Source organism: Chelmon rostratus, chromosome 6 (genome assembly GCF_017976325.1).
Source record: "Chelmon rostratus isolate fCheRos1 chromosome 6, fCheRos1.pri, whole genome shotgun sequence".
In the NCBI taxonomy this organism is placed as follows: Eukaryota; Metazoa; Chordata; class Actinopteri; order Chaetodontiformes; family Chaetodontidae; genus Chelmon; species Chelmon rostratus.
Window position 1 is genome coordinate 28,864,232 of NC_055663.1, and position 15,785 is coordinate 28,880,016.

Below are 15,785 nucleotides of genomic sequence, written 5' to 3' on the forward strand. Positions count from 1 at the left end.
GCATGTAAAGACTGTAAAGCTGTAAAGACCAGCTCTGGTCAGTGTCACAGTGTGAGGCTGGAAGCAGTGCAGACCCAGCACTAAACTTCAGTTTCATAAGATTTGTTCATTCATTAGTTCATCTGCTGAAAGTCCATTTCATTACACTGCACATCATTCATTATCTGTTTGGACAGAGTTATTATTTTTGTTATCACTATTATGATTATTAGGATTCTTTATGTTATTATTCTGTTTCCGTTGGCAAAAAAAAATTGCTGTAGCGGTTTCACATATATCGAAATGTAGCCTTCCAGGTGAAACACAAGGGCTTCAATAAAAGATGCCGCAACAACCAGTGTGGGTCATACGCATGTCATTTATTTGATTAAAAACACAGGGAAGGAAAAAGGAGAGGACAGACAGTCGTACTACGGCTGGGACACCAACCACTCACTGCCGGGACACTGGGAGTGTACTACATAACCAAAGAAAGCAAAACTCAACACACTTCAAATAAAAACACCACACAATTAACAATGTGCCGCCACAAAGCGTATCACCATCTAAAGTGAACTCCCAGCGTCAACCACACTGGCGAGTGGAGGACCCCACCAACCGCCGCACTAGAAACAAGAGGAGACAGTATTAAAAAGAGTATTAAAACTAAACCCTGCACTAAAACAATTAAATAATACAGTCAATCAGTAAAAATAAAACACGTAGTACTAAAACATAAAATAAACGGCAGCCAGTGCTTTGCCTGGAAACAAACAAAGCACAGTTAATTTCGGAGGTCAAGCACAAGAGGTTTAAAATGCTGGCTGTCTTACATACCTCTGTGCTGTGTGACACTCAAGTTAGACCCAAAAACATGGTAGACCCACAATTAAAATCATTAAAATACAAATACCTCAGGGTGCAAGTACCCCTACTGTACCCTAACAATTAAAATACTAACATAACTATAAAACAATGTTAAAAGTCCACCGACCAGAGTCACAGGGAATCAAGCAGTCACAGCCACAGTGAGCACACAATCTGAAGACTGCCTGCAGTCACACCTGCTGCCAATCAGCCCCTCCCGTCCCTCCTGATTGGTCTCCAGCCTCTGTTCTCTGCAGGGTCCTTGTGACCTACTGCTACAGAAAAAATATGCTGATTCAACAGTTGGTATTTCTTAAGGTCCAGGTTCAGACTACATGATGTTCGGGAGCAGAAATGGGCTCCGGATGCGACAGCTGGCCGTTTTTTCTGTGCGGTTTGTCGTAGCGATGACAGCTGATTCCTCATGTGAGATCAGTTTGTCAGAATTAAGTGAAGTGAAAGAAAAATAACGTTCAGGGGAGGTGAAACGGCGGAAAGGTCGCGGTCGAGTCTTCACAAGACGGCCAGTATCACACACGCCGCTTCGGACGCCGCTGCGTAGCAGCTCCTTTCTGATGACATCACACAGGTTGCGAAAGATGGCAAGCTATGATTGGTCGGGGACTGACGTGTATTCTGTCATGTCTTTGGCCTGATCTGAGACAGCATACGTCAAAAAAACCCGACACAGCTGCATCCATCTCGCTCACGTTGAGAACCTTTTCCTGTCACTTCTGATGTTGCTTCAGCACAGATGACGTCCTCTTCAGTCCCACCTACCCAGTTCTGAAGTTGACTCGGTTGCTTTTTCAACCAGGGGAACATCAGTGTCGATGGGCACGACCCCAGACCGACTTTTCCTGAAAAAATTAGGGTTGTGGTTCAGTTTGCAGGTCTGGAACCAGGCTGGGTTTTTGCCAGTTGAGTGAATTAACAGCGATTTCTTCTGCATCTTAGCAACAGAAACTTTTAGCATGTGGTCTAAATGTAGTGGTCATTCACCCCGTACACGTTTTATTGCACAGCTCTTTGAAGCGGGGCCTAAAGAGCATTAATCAGCTGCCCTCTCTCCTAACAAACGTCACCATCATGCACTTCAAAGGATCACATTACGTCTTTATTCTGGCTGAACGTCTGAAGCTGCAGCTGCATCCTGCCGGGAGGAGAACGTCACGTCACACCAGGTACTCACATCTGACGCTTTCATGTCACCACCAGGAGGAGCACGACTAAAACCACTAAATCGATGGATCCCATCCAGTCATCTACACTGACCAACAGTCTTTTCATTCAGCTCCCACAAATGAAAAACAGAAAAACACCCACTCTCCCTGCAAACAGTGTGTAGTGTTGTGCTGTGTGTTTTTTTTTTTTTTATTGAGAGATGAAAACTGCTCCTTCCAAATAATTCAAAACTCTGAAAAATGTGAAATGGAGGGAAACTCTGAATGCAATACACAGACATGCCAAGATTTCATGTCAATCGATCTCACACTGCGGGAAGTATGGCCTATTAAAGCGTTTGAAGGTGCAATAAATAAGATTTTTACTGATCCCAAAGCACCAAATGACCACAATACATCTGTAGGGGGCTGATGGGGGCTTTTGATCGATACCAGTGAGTCAGCCAGAGTTCAGCCTGCTGAGACTTCTGCCTTTCAGAGCTCCATATCCATTCCCAATGTGGGGGTAAACACAGGAGGTAAGGAACCAATGAACCAAAGAAAGTGCTGAGGAGAAAAACGAGGAACTAAAGGATGAGCCATATAACTTCACGAGTCACCACTGAATCAGGAAGGAACCAAGAAACAAAGGAACCAAGAGAGAGCTGAAGAGACACAAAACTTAAGAAGCATCAAACAAAGAACCACACACACAATAAAAATGAAGAATTAACTAAGGAACAAAAGAGGGAAGCAGTGAAAGACAGAACCGAGGAACTAATGTATGTCATCAAAGAAGGAACCAAAGAACCAAGAAAACAGACAAACTAGGGAACCGTCGCTGGATCCAGTGAGCCACAAAAAGAGCTGAAGAAAAAAGGATGAAATCAATGCGGGACCTGTGGGATTAAAAGGGAATGAAAGGAACTAAAGAAAGAAAGAAAAAGCCAAAACCAAGGAACCAGAAAATCAAATAAGTAAACACGAGACACGTAACCGCCGAATCAATGAAGGAAGCAGCGAAGCACAAAAATGAAAATACAACCAAGAAACCCAAAAGGGAAGCAAACAACAAGAGGAAGGTCTGAACTAAGAACCAGAGGTGGCAAGAGAAGAAAGGGTGAAGAGGTAAAAAATAAACCAAGGAACTGAAACAGAAACCAAAGAACCAGACCAGCTGAGCCAAAGAAACAGGCGGGGGTCCAACAAAGAGCTGCAACAATCAGTTCATTAATCAATTAGTTGACCAGCGTCTTTAGTATGAGGATCAACTGTTTTTTCTACCATTACTCATCTGTATCTGTCCCGTCTGATGTGTTGTTGTGTTCTTGAGTCTGTACAGAAGTGGAGACAAATTTCTTTGCAAATCACAAATAAATCTAAATCTAATTATGAACTGGACGTCTTCGGTTTCTGAAGACGTCACCTTTGACTCTGGGAATAAACATTTTTCACTGTTCCTGACAGTTTTTTAGACTAACCAACTGAACAGTTCACAGTTGAAGATAATTCAGTCACCAATAATCAATAACTCAATCGATCACTCGACTAAAATCCTAAAAGTAAGAAACTGGGAAGTGGAAAAAAAAACATTCTTAAAAATTCACATTGACTTTTTGTTCTGATTGATTTCCACCAGTTTGAGAATCAACAAGTGAGACATCTCGTTTTAATTATTCGTAACATCTTTGTTGAGATTAAAAGAGAGAAAAGTGTTGCTGAAGCTGACCCGGACCGGCGGGATCGGACCTCCTGTCTGCACTAACAGGTTTCACAGTTTGAGATTTGTAGAGAATTTCAGATCAGCAGTTGCTTGAAATGTGCAATCTGAATAAAATGATATGACATTTCTTCTAATGTCTCGCTGCCTGTCAGCCCACTGACCTGCTCTCCAACCGCAGCAGATTAATGTTAGTTGGCTGCACGTTGTTAAACTGGATCTTGACCTGCAGCTGCTGTGGGTTGGAGGAGACTACCCAGAATGCAACCCTGATTCAGCCACGAGGACACCCTGAAAGTCAAATCGACCTCCTCTTCGTCTGTCTACGGCCCGCCTCATATCGCCCCCACAAGCCGGAGCACGCCATGAGGTCGCCCTGAAGATAGAGATGAACGCTGCGTGGTGTTTTTTTAATATAGATGCCAGCTTTGAAGAGATATCGGGCATCATTAAAAGCGTTTGACATTTGCTGCTGTGTGTGTGGTCGACCTTATGCAAATGAGCTCTAATTGATGTGAGCGATCAGATCTTCAGCTGTCAGCTTGCCAGTTTTAATCATCTCTGCTGTTCATGTCTGGACCTGAATGTGAATTAAACTGTTTAACTTAAATCCTCCCGAATAAGTAGTTATCTGCATGTCGTGAAGCTCCGCATCACATTTAGTCCTTATCTTTGTAGCTGATCGCTGCAACTAGCTGAAAACCCCTCGCCTCACCCCTCCCTCCCAGCATGCAGGAGAACCGGTGTCCAGTGGACACGAAACCCCCCAAAAATGCTAAAGTCCCTCTTTAGAGCTAGCATTTGGTTTTTCCAATCTGAGCCACTGCAGAAACATGGTGGACTCTGGAAGAGGACCCGCTCACTCTGTCGACTCATTCTAAGGCATCAAAAGCACAATTCTTCTTTTCAGGTGATCAAACACTAACGAAAACATACTGATGAATATTATGTCCCATTTCTGCCAATGGATCCTGCTGAATCCTCCACACTGGACCTTTAAAACTGAGTACTTACTCATCACTTGTTCCTAAAAGTCATTCAGAGAACACATGCCTGAACCAAGGCTGCACAATTTTCATTGTGATATTTTTTAACACATACCTGAAAAGATTTATTGTATCCGGCACAAACATATTTTCATTTCTGACTTGGATACAAATCTACATTACAATACAGAACAAAATATAGAACTGACCACAGGATACATGTTTGGGATACAGTATGTGTTGTATTTCATGATAAAATACAGAACACATTAAAAAATGTCATTCAAGAAATTATTTTTAGAAATCTGGATCCACACCAAAATCTTTTCAGTTGTTTGTTACACTTCAGCAACAAATTGTTATAACAATATTGCAAAAGTGCTTGTCACTCACGTCATTAACGTAATAAAAGTTTAATCATGTGAAAAATAATGTGCTTTGCAGGTACAGGGCTACGCACAAACTCATAGAACTGGAGTTGCTCCCAGTAACTACTAACCCACTGACTTCTGCAACCTTTTAACCTTCCAATTTATCAGTTGTTGGCTGCAAGAACTAACACAAAAGTCTTCATCTACTGTCACCATCTGAGGAAGAGGAGACCCAGTTGAGTAACTTGATGGAAATGTCCCCACAACAATGCGTAGGCTAACAGTTAAAATGTTGTGTGTGTTAATCATTTGAAGCCGGTTAAAGATCCAGAGCAGCAGGTCGGATGTGGAAACAGTATTCTCACGTAGCCTTTTGTGTCGTCTCTCATAGCCGGAGCTAACATTAGCTCAAGCTGAGCTGGTCTGTTGTCACAGGAAGCCTCCTCTGCTGCGTCTGTATGTGTGTCTGTAGCTGCTGTGTGGACATGGACATCCTGTGGTCCACTGACTGTTGGACTTGTATAAAACACTTTGAGATTTCTTTCTATTAAATGCTGTTGAGATGTCTGATCCCACTGCTTGTCTAACTCACATCACATTTAATAGTTAACCTACATTATGGAGCAGGTTATTCCTGCCTTACGTTGTTGACATTGGAATCGTGTTCTGAGTGGAGCATCCCTTTTAGTTGTGTCATAGCGTGAGATAAAACCGTCACCCAGAGATGTAAACTTTGGGTCATGGCCGAACCAAAGTGTCAACGTGTCTTTGACTGAGTTTTGTTTTGTTTGGTTTGTTTTTTCCAGGTGTCTATGGGGCTGCTTCACGGTCGAGCCTCTCACATCATCTGGCCACCAACTCGCTGGCAGCAAATCAGACCATCTCTGCCTCCGAACCGAGGACCACTGGACTCTGAGGAAGAGGAGGGATGAAGACGCACCAACACACACTCAGGTCTTCTAACTATGTTCATGTCATCTAACCTGAAGTCGGAGTTTAGAAAGACAGACATTCACTGAGTCCGACTGTTCAGACTGCTGTGATGTGAACGGTTTCACTCTTGTTAATTTTGCCTCAGTTCAGTTTTTACCAGCGACATGAACTGTTCCCTCTCAGTGAAGGACCAGACTACAGGGGGTCTAATGGACCTGGGATATCTGCAATCACATAAAGAGCTAAAGTCCTGGACCTGAAGCAACTAGTTGATAACAATAATTGATTAATAATTAATCATTTAAGGCCATTTTTCAAGCAAAAATGCCAAATATTTGTGGTCCCAGCATCTAAATGTGATGATTTGCTGTTTTTCTCTGTTTTTTATCACTGCAAACTTTGGACAACTGGTCGAACAAACCAACTGATTTGAAGGTTGTTGTTTTTTTTTGGACTATTTTCTGGCATGTTATAAACCAAACAATTAATTTATTAATTGTGAAAATAACTGGCAGATCAATCAATAAAAATAAGTTGCAGCGCTATCCTTGCCCCGCCCCTTTTCTAGTCTCTTTTCCACCAAGTCCATATTCTCATTCATGTTATTTAAAGAACTGCAGACGTTGATATTTGAATTTAAACCTTTGTGATTTTAGCAAAGGTAAATACTGATCAATAGCAGTGTTCATGAAGTTTTCCAGTGTGTGGAGGGGGCTGTATCATAATGAAAATGTAAACTTGAAAATTAAAGTATTTATAATTTCACCATAGCATTAGCATTTTCTATCTATGTGTGTGTTATTGGGGTAAAAATGTAAATGAAAATGCAATAATCCATTTGGATTTTCATTTTCACATGTCTTTTGGGTGTTCGCTGACCATATTAAAATGAAAATGCTGTTTGGCATTTCATTTTCAGAGACTATACCTGTTCAAAAGTGGACAATATTCAAACTCCTTTTGTCCACTTTAGAGCATGTTGATATGTAAATGTAAATGCAATAACCTAGGGACACTTATTGCATTTGATTAGTATTTGAAAATGAAATGTCGGGGACTTCCGGTGGGTTCTGACTGAACTGAAGTAAGCGAGCGGGTGTCAAATACAGAGGCCGCCACAGAGTCACATGAGAGGCGAATAGAGGGGCTGGAGAAGCGATACGATGAATTAGCTTCCCAATACGAGCAGCAACAAGCCAAGCTAGATGATCCTGAAGCCCGCCCCCGCAGGCAGAATATTCATATTGTAAGGAGAAGTCAGAAAATGGACGGCCTATAGAGTTTGTATCTGTATTTCCACCTCCTGATAGAAGTAGACCGGCCCACCGAAGCTTGGCTCCGGCTACAGACGGTAAGGCGAGAGCCATCATCGCTAGGATACACTATTACGAGGTGAAAGAGCTCGTGGTGCTGCTCGCAGGAGAGAAAGCTCCTCTACGATATGAAGGGCCCCCGGTCTATCAGGGAGACATGCAGGGCTAAGTCGATCCGGTGTGGATTCCGACACCCAGCGCAGTTTGTGGTCAACAACGCTGCCACGCTGGGGTGGGACGCAGCCGCCAGCGCCGCGATAAGCCGGGGGGCAGACTAATATCCTGGACACGTGATATGATAAATGCTGCAACACGTAAGGATGATGTAAGTTACGCTGTTTAACAAAGACGTTCCCATGTTCAGTTTGCGTGAGTACTATTAAGTTTTATTCTTTTTTCAACGCTTGTCTGTGAAGCGGGTGCCAGGTCTCCCCTGGCTGGAGAAAGATGGATAGCATACTGCTAGTCTGGACCATCAGCTGGTTCCCAAGTCTAGTTTTAGCTTAAAGTTAGAGATATGGAAATACAGTATACCCTTGTTTTTCGCGGGGGTTACGTTCCAAAAAGAACCCGTGATAGGCAAAATCCGTGAAGTAGAAACCTTTATTTATTTTTTTTTACAATTATTATACAATTAAATACTCTATTATACATTGAAAAGAAAGAACAAACCATTTTACAGGCTCAAGTATTTGTTTCACAAATAAAAGTACTTTAGAAATGTTTTTTTTTAACAAATAACTTCTGTACTGTGCTGTCAAATAACAATTTTAATCATCGATGTGAACAGAAGGCTTCAAATTGCGGAGATTAGCACCGCCCACCGCGACCCGAGTAATTGGACTAAACGGGAGAAAATTAAAAATGATTATGAAAAAAATACAAAGTACAGTCGGACAAATGGTGACTCAGGTGTATTTCACTGCTCTTCAGACTGAGCCGCTGCATCCTGACTCCGCTCTGCAGTGTTTTCTTCTTCTGAAGCCCGCGGTGCAGGTGTGTTTGTTCGGGAGAAGAACACAGTGATAGGCAGTTGTTGTCGCTCTTTTTTCTTCTGCATCTTCCGCTGCCTTTTGGGCCCTGCTGCAGGTGCTTTTGTCGGTCCAGAGCGTTTTGTCGACATTATGGGTTTTAGAGAAACTCGAAACTGCAAGAGAATTTGCACGTACGTAAAGTAAATTTGGCGAGCTGTTTTACGTACGTGTACGTAAGAAGAAGCGGAGTGACTTTTTAGCCAATCAGAATGCAGAACACAGTGCACGATGCAAATCCGTGAAGTAGCGAAACCGCGAAAAGTAAACCGCGTTATAGCCAGGGATCACTGTACTACTCCTGCGCTCATAGGGAAAGGTCTTGTGTTTGAACGCTGAACACTCATCCTCACAAACCGGGAGACTCGACATCTTTTCAGTTGACGTCGACCAGCAGCACCTTTGGGAGACGATAGTTCAAGTCAACAGATCCTGATTGTGCTGTATAATGAAAACATAAAAAAAAAAAACTAGATAAAAGACTGAAAAACTTCACAGTATTTGCCTTTAACGAAGTTCAAAGCTCCTTTCACGTCTCTTCTGTCAGTACGACCTCCGTGTGACCTCTCGTGTACACTTGAGGAGAACCGTTTGAATTCAGTCATTTTGAACGATGATGTCATTATCTAAAAACGTATTATCGCCGTGCTCTTGTTTGTGTCGCTGGTGTTGTCAGCAGAGGGCTAAAGATGCCCCATTAATATTCTGTTCTTTATTAAATGCTCTGAGAGGAGAGATGAGCATCAACCAGGTTATCTGAAGCCTTAATTAGAGAAAAACCACACCAGACGAAGCAGCCGACTTCTGCCCGTTCCTCAAACGACTGAGAGGAAGAGGCGCGCCGCTGATTTGCATAAATCAAACTGAGGGAGCACTCGTGGTAAATTCAGCTCTCAGACGTAGCTGTTGATTGTGCGATGCTAACAGCTGTGTTACGGCGTAATGGGACCCCGGAAGGCACAAGTGGGGCTAAATGCAGGTGTGCTCAACCCTCCCACTGAGGCAATGTCGCACAGCAGGCTCACATCTGCAAAATTAATTCACTCAAATGCGATGTTCATCCCTGTGCCAATATAGTCTGACATTTAAGGTTCATGTTTGAGGTTATTAAATCACAGCCTGCAGAGCAAAATGAGTCTTTGCATTTGGAATTAAAGCCTGTCCTGAAAATACTCGTCGACTCTGACTGAGTAATATCCACTCTGGGTAATAAAGCTTGTGTTTGCACATCTTTTGGTACTTTACATCCAGCATTTACCTTATTTACAGAGAGCTGAAAAGACTCATCAGTCCGTCTCTAAGCTGCTGTTTCACTGCCAACTGCAGCTGCTCGGGTTCCAGTGTCGCCGTGGAGAGATGCGGCCTCGTTTAGAAGTGCGGGATCAACACACGAACTGGAAAGACATGGCACTGAACAGACGTGTGTGTGTGTTTCCCATACAGTCTGCTTTCAGACTGAAGACCAGTTAATGGGGACAGCTTGTCCAATACTGGTCAAAAGCCTTGCCCTCAACTGAAGAACAGTGGACTTTTGGGTCAGTGGTTAAGGTTCAGTTTAGGTTAACATTAGGTGTCTGTGTTAGGCAGGTGCAGGTTATGTTAGGTTAACTCAATGCCTGCATCCCTGCGTGAAACAAAGCAATAAAATGATGGTGTTGTAATTGTGTCATGAAGAAACGAGGAGCTGAACCCAAAGCAGTCCAAACATTTTGGAGCTGGTGCAGTTCGATAACTTTATTACCAGAGGTGACCAAACGAAGACTCACGGGAGGAGGAGGAAATTTCAAAAAGACAAACGGTGCTCCACAGTGACGGGACTTAGAGTCCATAAATGCAAAAAAGCCCCGGCAAGGTAGAAAAAACAAATCAAATCCAAGAGCACCATGAAGGCTGGTGATCGTACCCGAACCCGAACCCACAGGAAGTAAAGCAGGAGATGACACACAAAGAAATTCAATGCTCATCGCTGTAAAATCTGAATGAAACGCCGGCGTCCACGTGCTTTACAACCACAACTGGACCCGCATCTCGTCCAAAAGGCTTCTCCAGGTCTAACTGACGTGATGTTCAATAAAAACTTATAGCAAAACCATAGAAACTGAATGTTTTTCTAACAGTATGTCCAGGCATTCTTCAAAAAAAGGCCATTTAATATGTGTATTTATATTTAGGATATCTATACTTATATTTATATATCTTTACATTTATTATATTTGTCATGTCAAACCCTGTGTAATGTCCCTATTTGCTCTGAATTCCTTGATTTGGCTGTAAATTACTCACTGAAGCAGAATATCGTCATTTTCAGAGTTTCAATGATTATCTGAAGCACAATCGGCTGCCACTGGCTCGTTCTTTACACAACAGAATGGGGCACTTCCCTTCTAAGGTGGACTCTGGTTGGCTGTTGTTGGCTGTGGACGTGACATAGAAGATCATAATTGGACAAGTGAGGTGTCAATCAAAATGTCAGAGTGCAGTACATGCTTCCTGCAGCTAATGGAGAAAACATGGAAGATTAGCACGTCGGCCAGGTAATTTGAAATGATTAAACAGCTTTCTGTGGATTGTTATCCTGTTTGAATGAATTATTTCATTGGATTGGATCGTCTGGACCTTTGGTAAAGCAACATGTGCAAACCATGTTTGTTCATGAAGCGGGGAAGTGGAGGAAAAGTGGAATAAAGAGGTGACGTGAAGGGACGTAGTATTTTTTCCATTTTTTCTTTGTCTTCCCGCTTCAGAAACAAACTCTCCCCCGTCTGGTCTTTCTTGCCTCTCGGGTTGAAAATCAAGCCGTTCCACTCGGTGCTTCTCGAGAGGCCTGGATAACTTTGTTGTGTTGACTCAGTGTGCAGCATTTTTCTGATGCATTTGTTCTGTGTGTTTGAGTATTTTCGACTTTCTATTGTTCGTGTATGTGCAGCGTGTTAATGTATTCGTTTCGGCTTTCTGCAGCACGTTTGCGCTGTTTCTCAGGCTGCAGCACATTCCTCCTGTTGGAAACATTTTGGGCTGTTGCAGCAGCTTTAATCCTGCTGGACACCACGCTCGTCTTTTGTAAAAGTGAAACATCCTGGTTAAAAATATGAATGTGCATCTAGATCTAAACACATACTAAATGCATCTTTTGTCTTGCTTGTCTACGTAAACTAAGCAGCTGTTTGAAACATGAACGTCTGCCAACCAGCTTCAGCTAAAGTTACTTAATTAGCTATCTAGCTAGAGTTTAGAAAAGTTCCTCATTTCAGCCGACAAAATCGAAAGTTGCCAACTACAAAATTGGAAGCTGCTTTCGTCTACCTCAGTGTGAAGTCAACTGCACATTATTTGCAAAATTACCAAGAACTTAGACAGTAAGTCCAAGCTTTATCATTTAAACTGTTAGAACGTCTTTGTGAACAGGTTCAACTCATCCACACTGGATTTATGCTAAAGTTATGTCCATCATGCCTTTAATCTTGAAAGAGATTTTTTTGTGATCCAAGAATTTTGTCCAGAGATAATAGGAATATATTTTCAATCAGTGTTCATCTTCAGGGACAGTCCACCTCGTTCTAATGATCTCATCTCTGATGATGCTGTGTCGCTGTTGCTTCATCTCCCGTGAATCTATATTGAACAGACAGCCTTCCCTGCCAGACGTCAGTCTGAAGACACCTCTAAAGCAGCGTGAGATGATCGCTACTGGAGTGTCATTGAGAGAATGAATGAAGCCAGTCATCTGGATGTGAAGTTTATCCTCATATCAATGTCATGTGGTCATGCATATTGCAACAGTTTGCCCCATCACTCCCCCACACCAGTTTTTTCCGGATCCCTAATGAAATCTTTGAGCCGTCTGCAGATGCTTCGTGGCTCATTTGACTGTTTGATTGCTCCTCTCTCACGGCCATCTCGACCAGTTTGAAATGCAGTTATGTAAATGGGAGCGCCGTGCAGGGTCATTCCTGCACTTTGGGCCTTTACCTGGCCTGTGAATAGCCGAGCCCCGGGGCTCTGTGGGTGCAGGTGTTTCATTAATACCTGTAAAAGATATCAGACAGCGCCTGGCTGACGCGATGGAAATTATCCTGCACTGGTCCGAGGTCGGTGGCCGAGCTGCAGGGGGGGAACAGCAGCAACTTGATTCTTGTCTGACTCTGAATCAACCTGCTGATATCATAGCTCGACGAACTCCACGATCCGAACACAAAGTCCTAAATAATCCATCTGGGGGCAGTGGCTCGGTTCTAAAGACGCCCAAACACACTCACCTGACGTTAAGTCTTTAAAAACTGGCTGAGAGGTATGTAAACCTTCTGGTGGCTGCTGCTTTGCAGACAAAAGCTTTTGGAAAAACGCCCCCCACAGAGTTTTTGCAGTTCTGTGGGTAAAATCACTTTTCACCCAAATTGCAAAAACACATTTTTTTTTTAAGTCATGCAGGTAGTTTGGGTTTCATTTCTTCAGGTTTTGATACATCTGTCTGACTTTTCTACCAATGAAAATGAATCTAATTTTGTTAGTGGTGCTCTCAACTAAAAAAAGTTTGTGAGACAGGAAGGCAAACAAAGTTTTCCAACTTACCCGACTTCACGTCACTCTGGTCTCTGTGCAGCTTCCCTGGTCTTAGAAAATCTGATGTATTTCCATTAAAACGGCAGCTCTTTGATTCTCAGACACAAGAACCTGACGTTGATTCATGTTTCAGATCGTGAAATGTGCACTACTGAACTCCAGTATAGCCTCTCTGCGTCCTCGCACCCTAAACACAACTGCATGAAGAGTTTGTACGTTACTGTGAATCGTTACTTGAGAAGAAGATGGACTGATCTCCAAAAAGCCATCAAGTTAAAGATGACATGTTCTCTCCAACATCAGTGGATTATTTTAGTTGTGTAAGATTTTAAAAACACCAGGCAAAAGTTTGGCCAACCCGAGACATTTGAGCTGTCAGGTGACTTTAAAGTCTGTGACCTTTATGAGCTCGTTAGGTCACAATCATCATTAGGAAAGGCAGCCATGCTCTCCTCAAAGCAGCTGCCAGCACTCTGAAAATTAGAATAATTGATGCGCACAAAGCAGAAGAGGGCTAAAAAAAAACAAGCTCGCAAGCTGTGATAGTTGTCAGAGGGGGTGTTACTAAACACTGACCATGCAGGGGGCAATCAACATGCAGCAATCCAGCTCGAAACATTAAAAAAAAAAAGTGTCGTCTTTAACTTTATGCCGTTTGGAAATTTTTTTACTTAGTAATTCACAGTAAACATGTGCATGCAGGCGTGATCTCAAAACATATCAGGGGAGGGGGGGGCAGCCGTGCAGCGCTCAGTGGATGTGAGGGGTTACCCCACGTGGACACTCTGTAGACATGAAGTTGGTCACTTTCCTCCGTTTGCCTTCATGGAAGAGGAGGCGAAAAGGTTTTGGCCACGCTGCAGGTGGTTCCTCCGACCAGGGCCAAGCCGACGTGGTTCGTCACAGCTGGGTTAAGGTTGGAGGTTGGAGGGTTCCCGCGGCGGCGGCGGCGGCGGGCTCGATGTAACCGAGTGTGTTAGACAGATGAAGGCGCTGCGTTGTCTCTCCGTGAGCTTCCAGCTGTTTCTACGCTGACATCCGTGCTGCTTTGATTGGTTTCATCTCCTCAGAAAGCACCAGTTCTTTTCAGCACGTTACGCTTCGACGCTGAGGAAAACATCGGTTTAGCGAGATAACGACTGATGAGCTCTTCTAGAATAATTTGAAAAATAAAATATTTTAAAAAATATTCTCTGATAAAGTTTTTTTTTTCTTTTTTACTGGCCGGGACAGAAATTAAAGTTCATTATCTCCAGATGTCACCGTCTGGTTCGATAAACTAAATGAAAGAGAAAGAAAATGTGCCCTTTATTGGACTTTAACGCCTGTAGTAATAACATTAAAGAGCCAGTTCTGCCGTCCGTGTTGAGTCAGGGCTCAGATCCATATCTGCACAGCGCTCGCCTTGAATAAATCCTCCCTAATTACAGAAAGTCTTCTTACACATCCTTCATAAGTTGTAAGCCGTAATCTAATATTGCAGGCAGATAAAGAAACACATATCCCAGCTTCATAATTAAATATGTTTTATCTGTTTCATAAAAGTGTGCGCCTCTGACATGTGACACCTGACATGTTTCGTCCTCTTCCTGCAAATATCTTCCCGCCATGAAACAGTGCTGGTCGCGTTCCAGGTGTCGCTAAGCGGCGGTTGTCCTGGAGCAAACTGTCCGTCCTCCGGGCCTGGTTACCCTCAGTGGTCCCCCCTCACAGTGGGGAGGTCTGAAATGAAACGTCAAATGGGCTGACCTCCAGCATCCATTGACGACTAATTCTTGGCAAATACAAGAGGAGATTATTGATTATTTTTCGTGTTGATTTTATTTTGATCGTGATTTCAGTTGTGATGAATCATGAGGCCTTTCCTACAGAACTCCTGAACTAGCTGGAGGACACGCAGCCGATCACCAGCCAGGCGGTGGGAACTAGTTTACTGGACGTACTGGTGATTCCAAACAGTTAGTGGGACAACAAGCGAGCTCGCTTAATTCAAACGGTTTGATCCTTCATAGCATTTAGAAATAAATCGGCTGTTAACTTGGTACAAAGGAGCAGTAGAAGCCAAGACACTGTGATCAATCAGGAGCTCCAACAGCTCCAGAGAGCTTTCCAAACCTCTTCCAGCCTCCAGCAGCACTCTGCAGTCAGCTGTTAGCTGTTAGCTGTGTACTCTCTGGACACTCAAATAACATGAAATAAAAATCACATTTTGGCCTAACATTATTATTGGATGTTTATTGTTTAAATATATTTTATATTTTATTCCAGAGCTGAAGACATTTTATCAGTCAGGCTCCGATCACCTGTCGACCACCTGCAGTGAGACAAACCCAGCTGAAACAAAGCCTCGACTGGGGGGCCGTCATATCAATCACTGGCTTCAACGCTAACACAGCGTCAGTTAGTGGAAGGAAAAGGCCTCTTAGCACAGGTAAAACACAGGTAAAACACAGGTAAAACAGGTAAAACAGGTAAAACGGCTCTCTCAAAGGCCTATTTAATGATGAACGGACTGAAAAGTGCACATTTATGCTGCCAAACTTCTGAAATGCGTCACCTGTTTGCCTCGTCTGCAGCCAAACTGTTCTAGTCTACTAGTTTGAAGCTTGTTGTTGAGACTTGTTGTTGAACAAGGGCACGAGGAAAACCTGTGGAAAAAACAAAGTATGAAACAATAAATGTAGACAGCGAGTTTGTCCTCATTCAGAATGTAAATAGAGTCATAAATGGTGGATTACTGATAGTTCAGTTGCTTTAATAGTGGGGGCCAGACCATATTTTCTCTTCGATCCTCACAATTTGGTCGTGGGCCGGACTGGACGGTTCGGGGGGCGGGAGATCAGATATTTTCTACGGTTGTTC

General features: G+C 43.1%; 1 protein-coding gene across 1 annotated transcript in view; it reads left to right on the plus strand.

Moving 5' to 3' along the window:
• immp2l (inner mitochondrial membrane peptidase subunit 2) overlaps positions 1-6,593 on the plus strand; it is a 117,388-nt gene extending 110,795 nt beyond the window's left edge. Inside the window, exon 6 of the mRNA XM_041938826.1 lies at positions 5,893-6,593. Coding sequence (XP_041794760.1) covers positions 5,893-6,018 — 126 coding nt within the window. The 3' untranslated portion in view covers positions 6,019-6,593. The remainder of the gene's footprint in view (positions 1-5,892) is intronic.
• Positions 6,594-15,785: the final 9,192 nt, after the last annotated feature.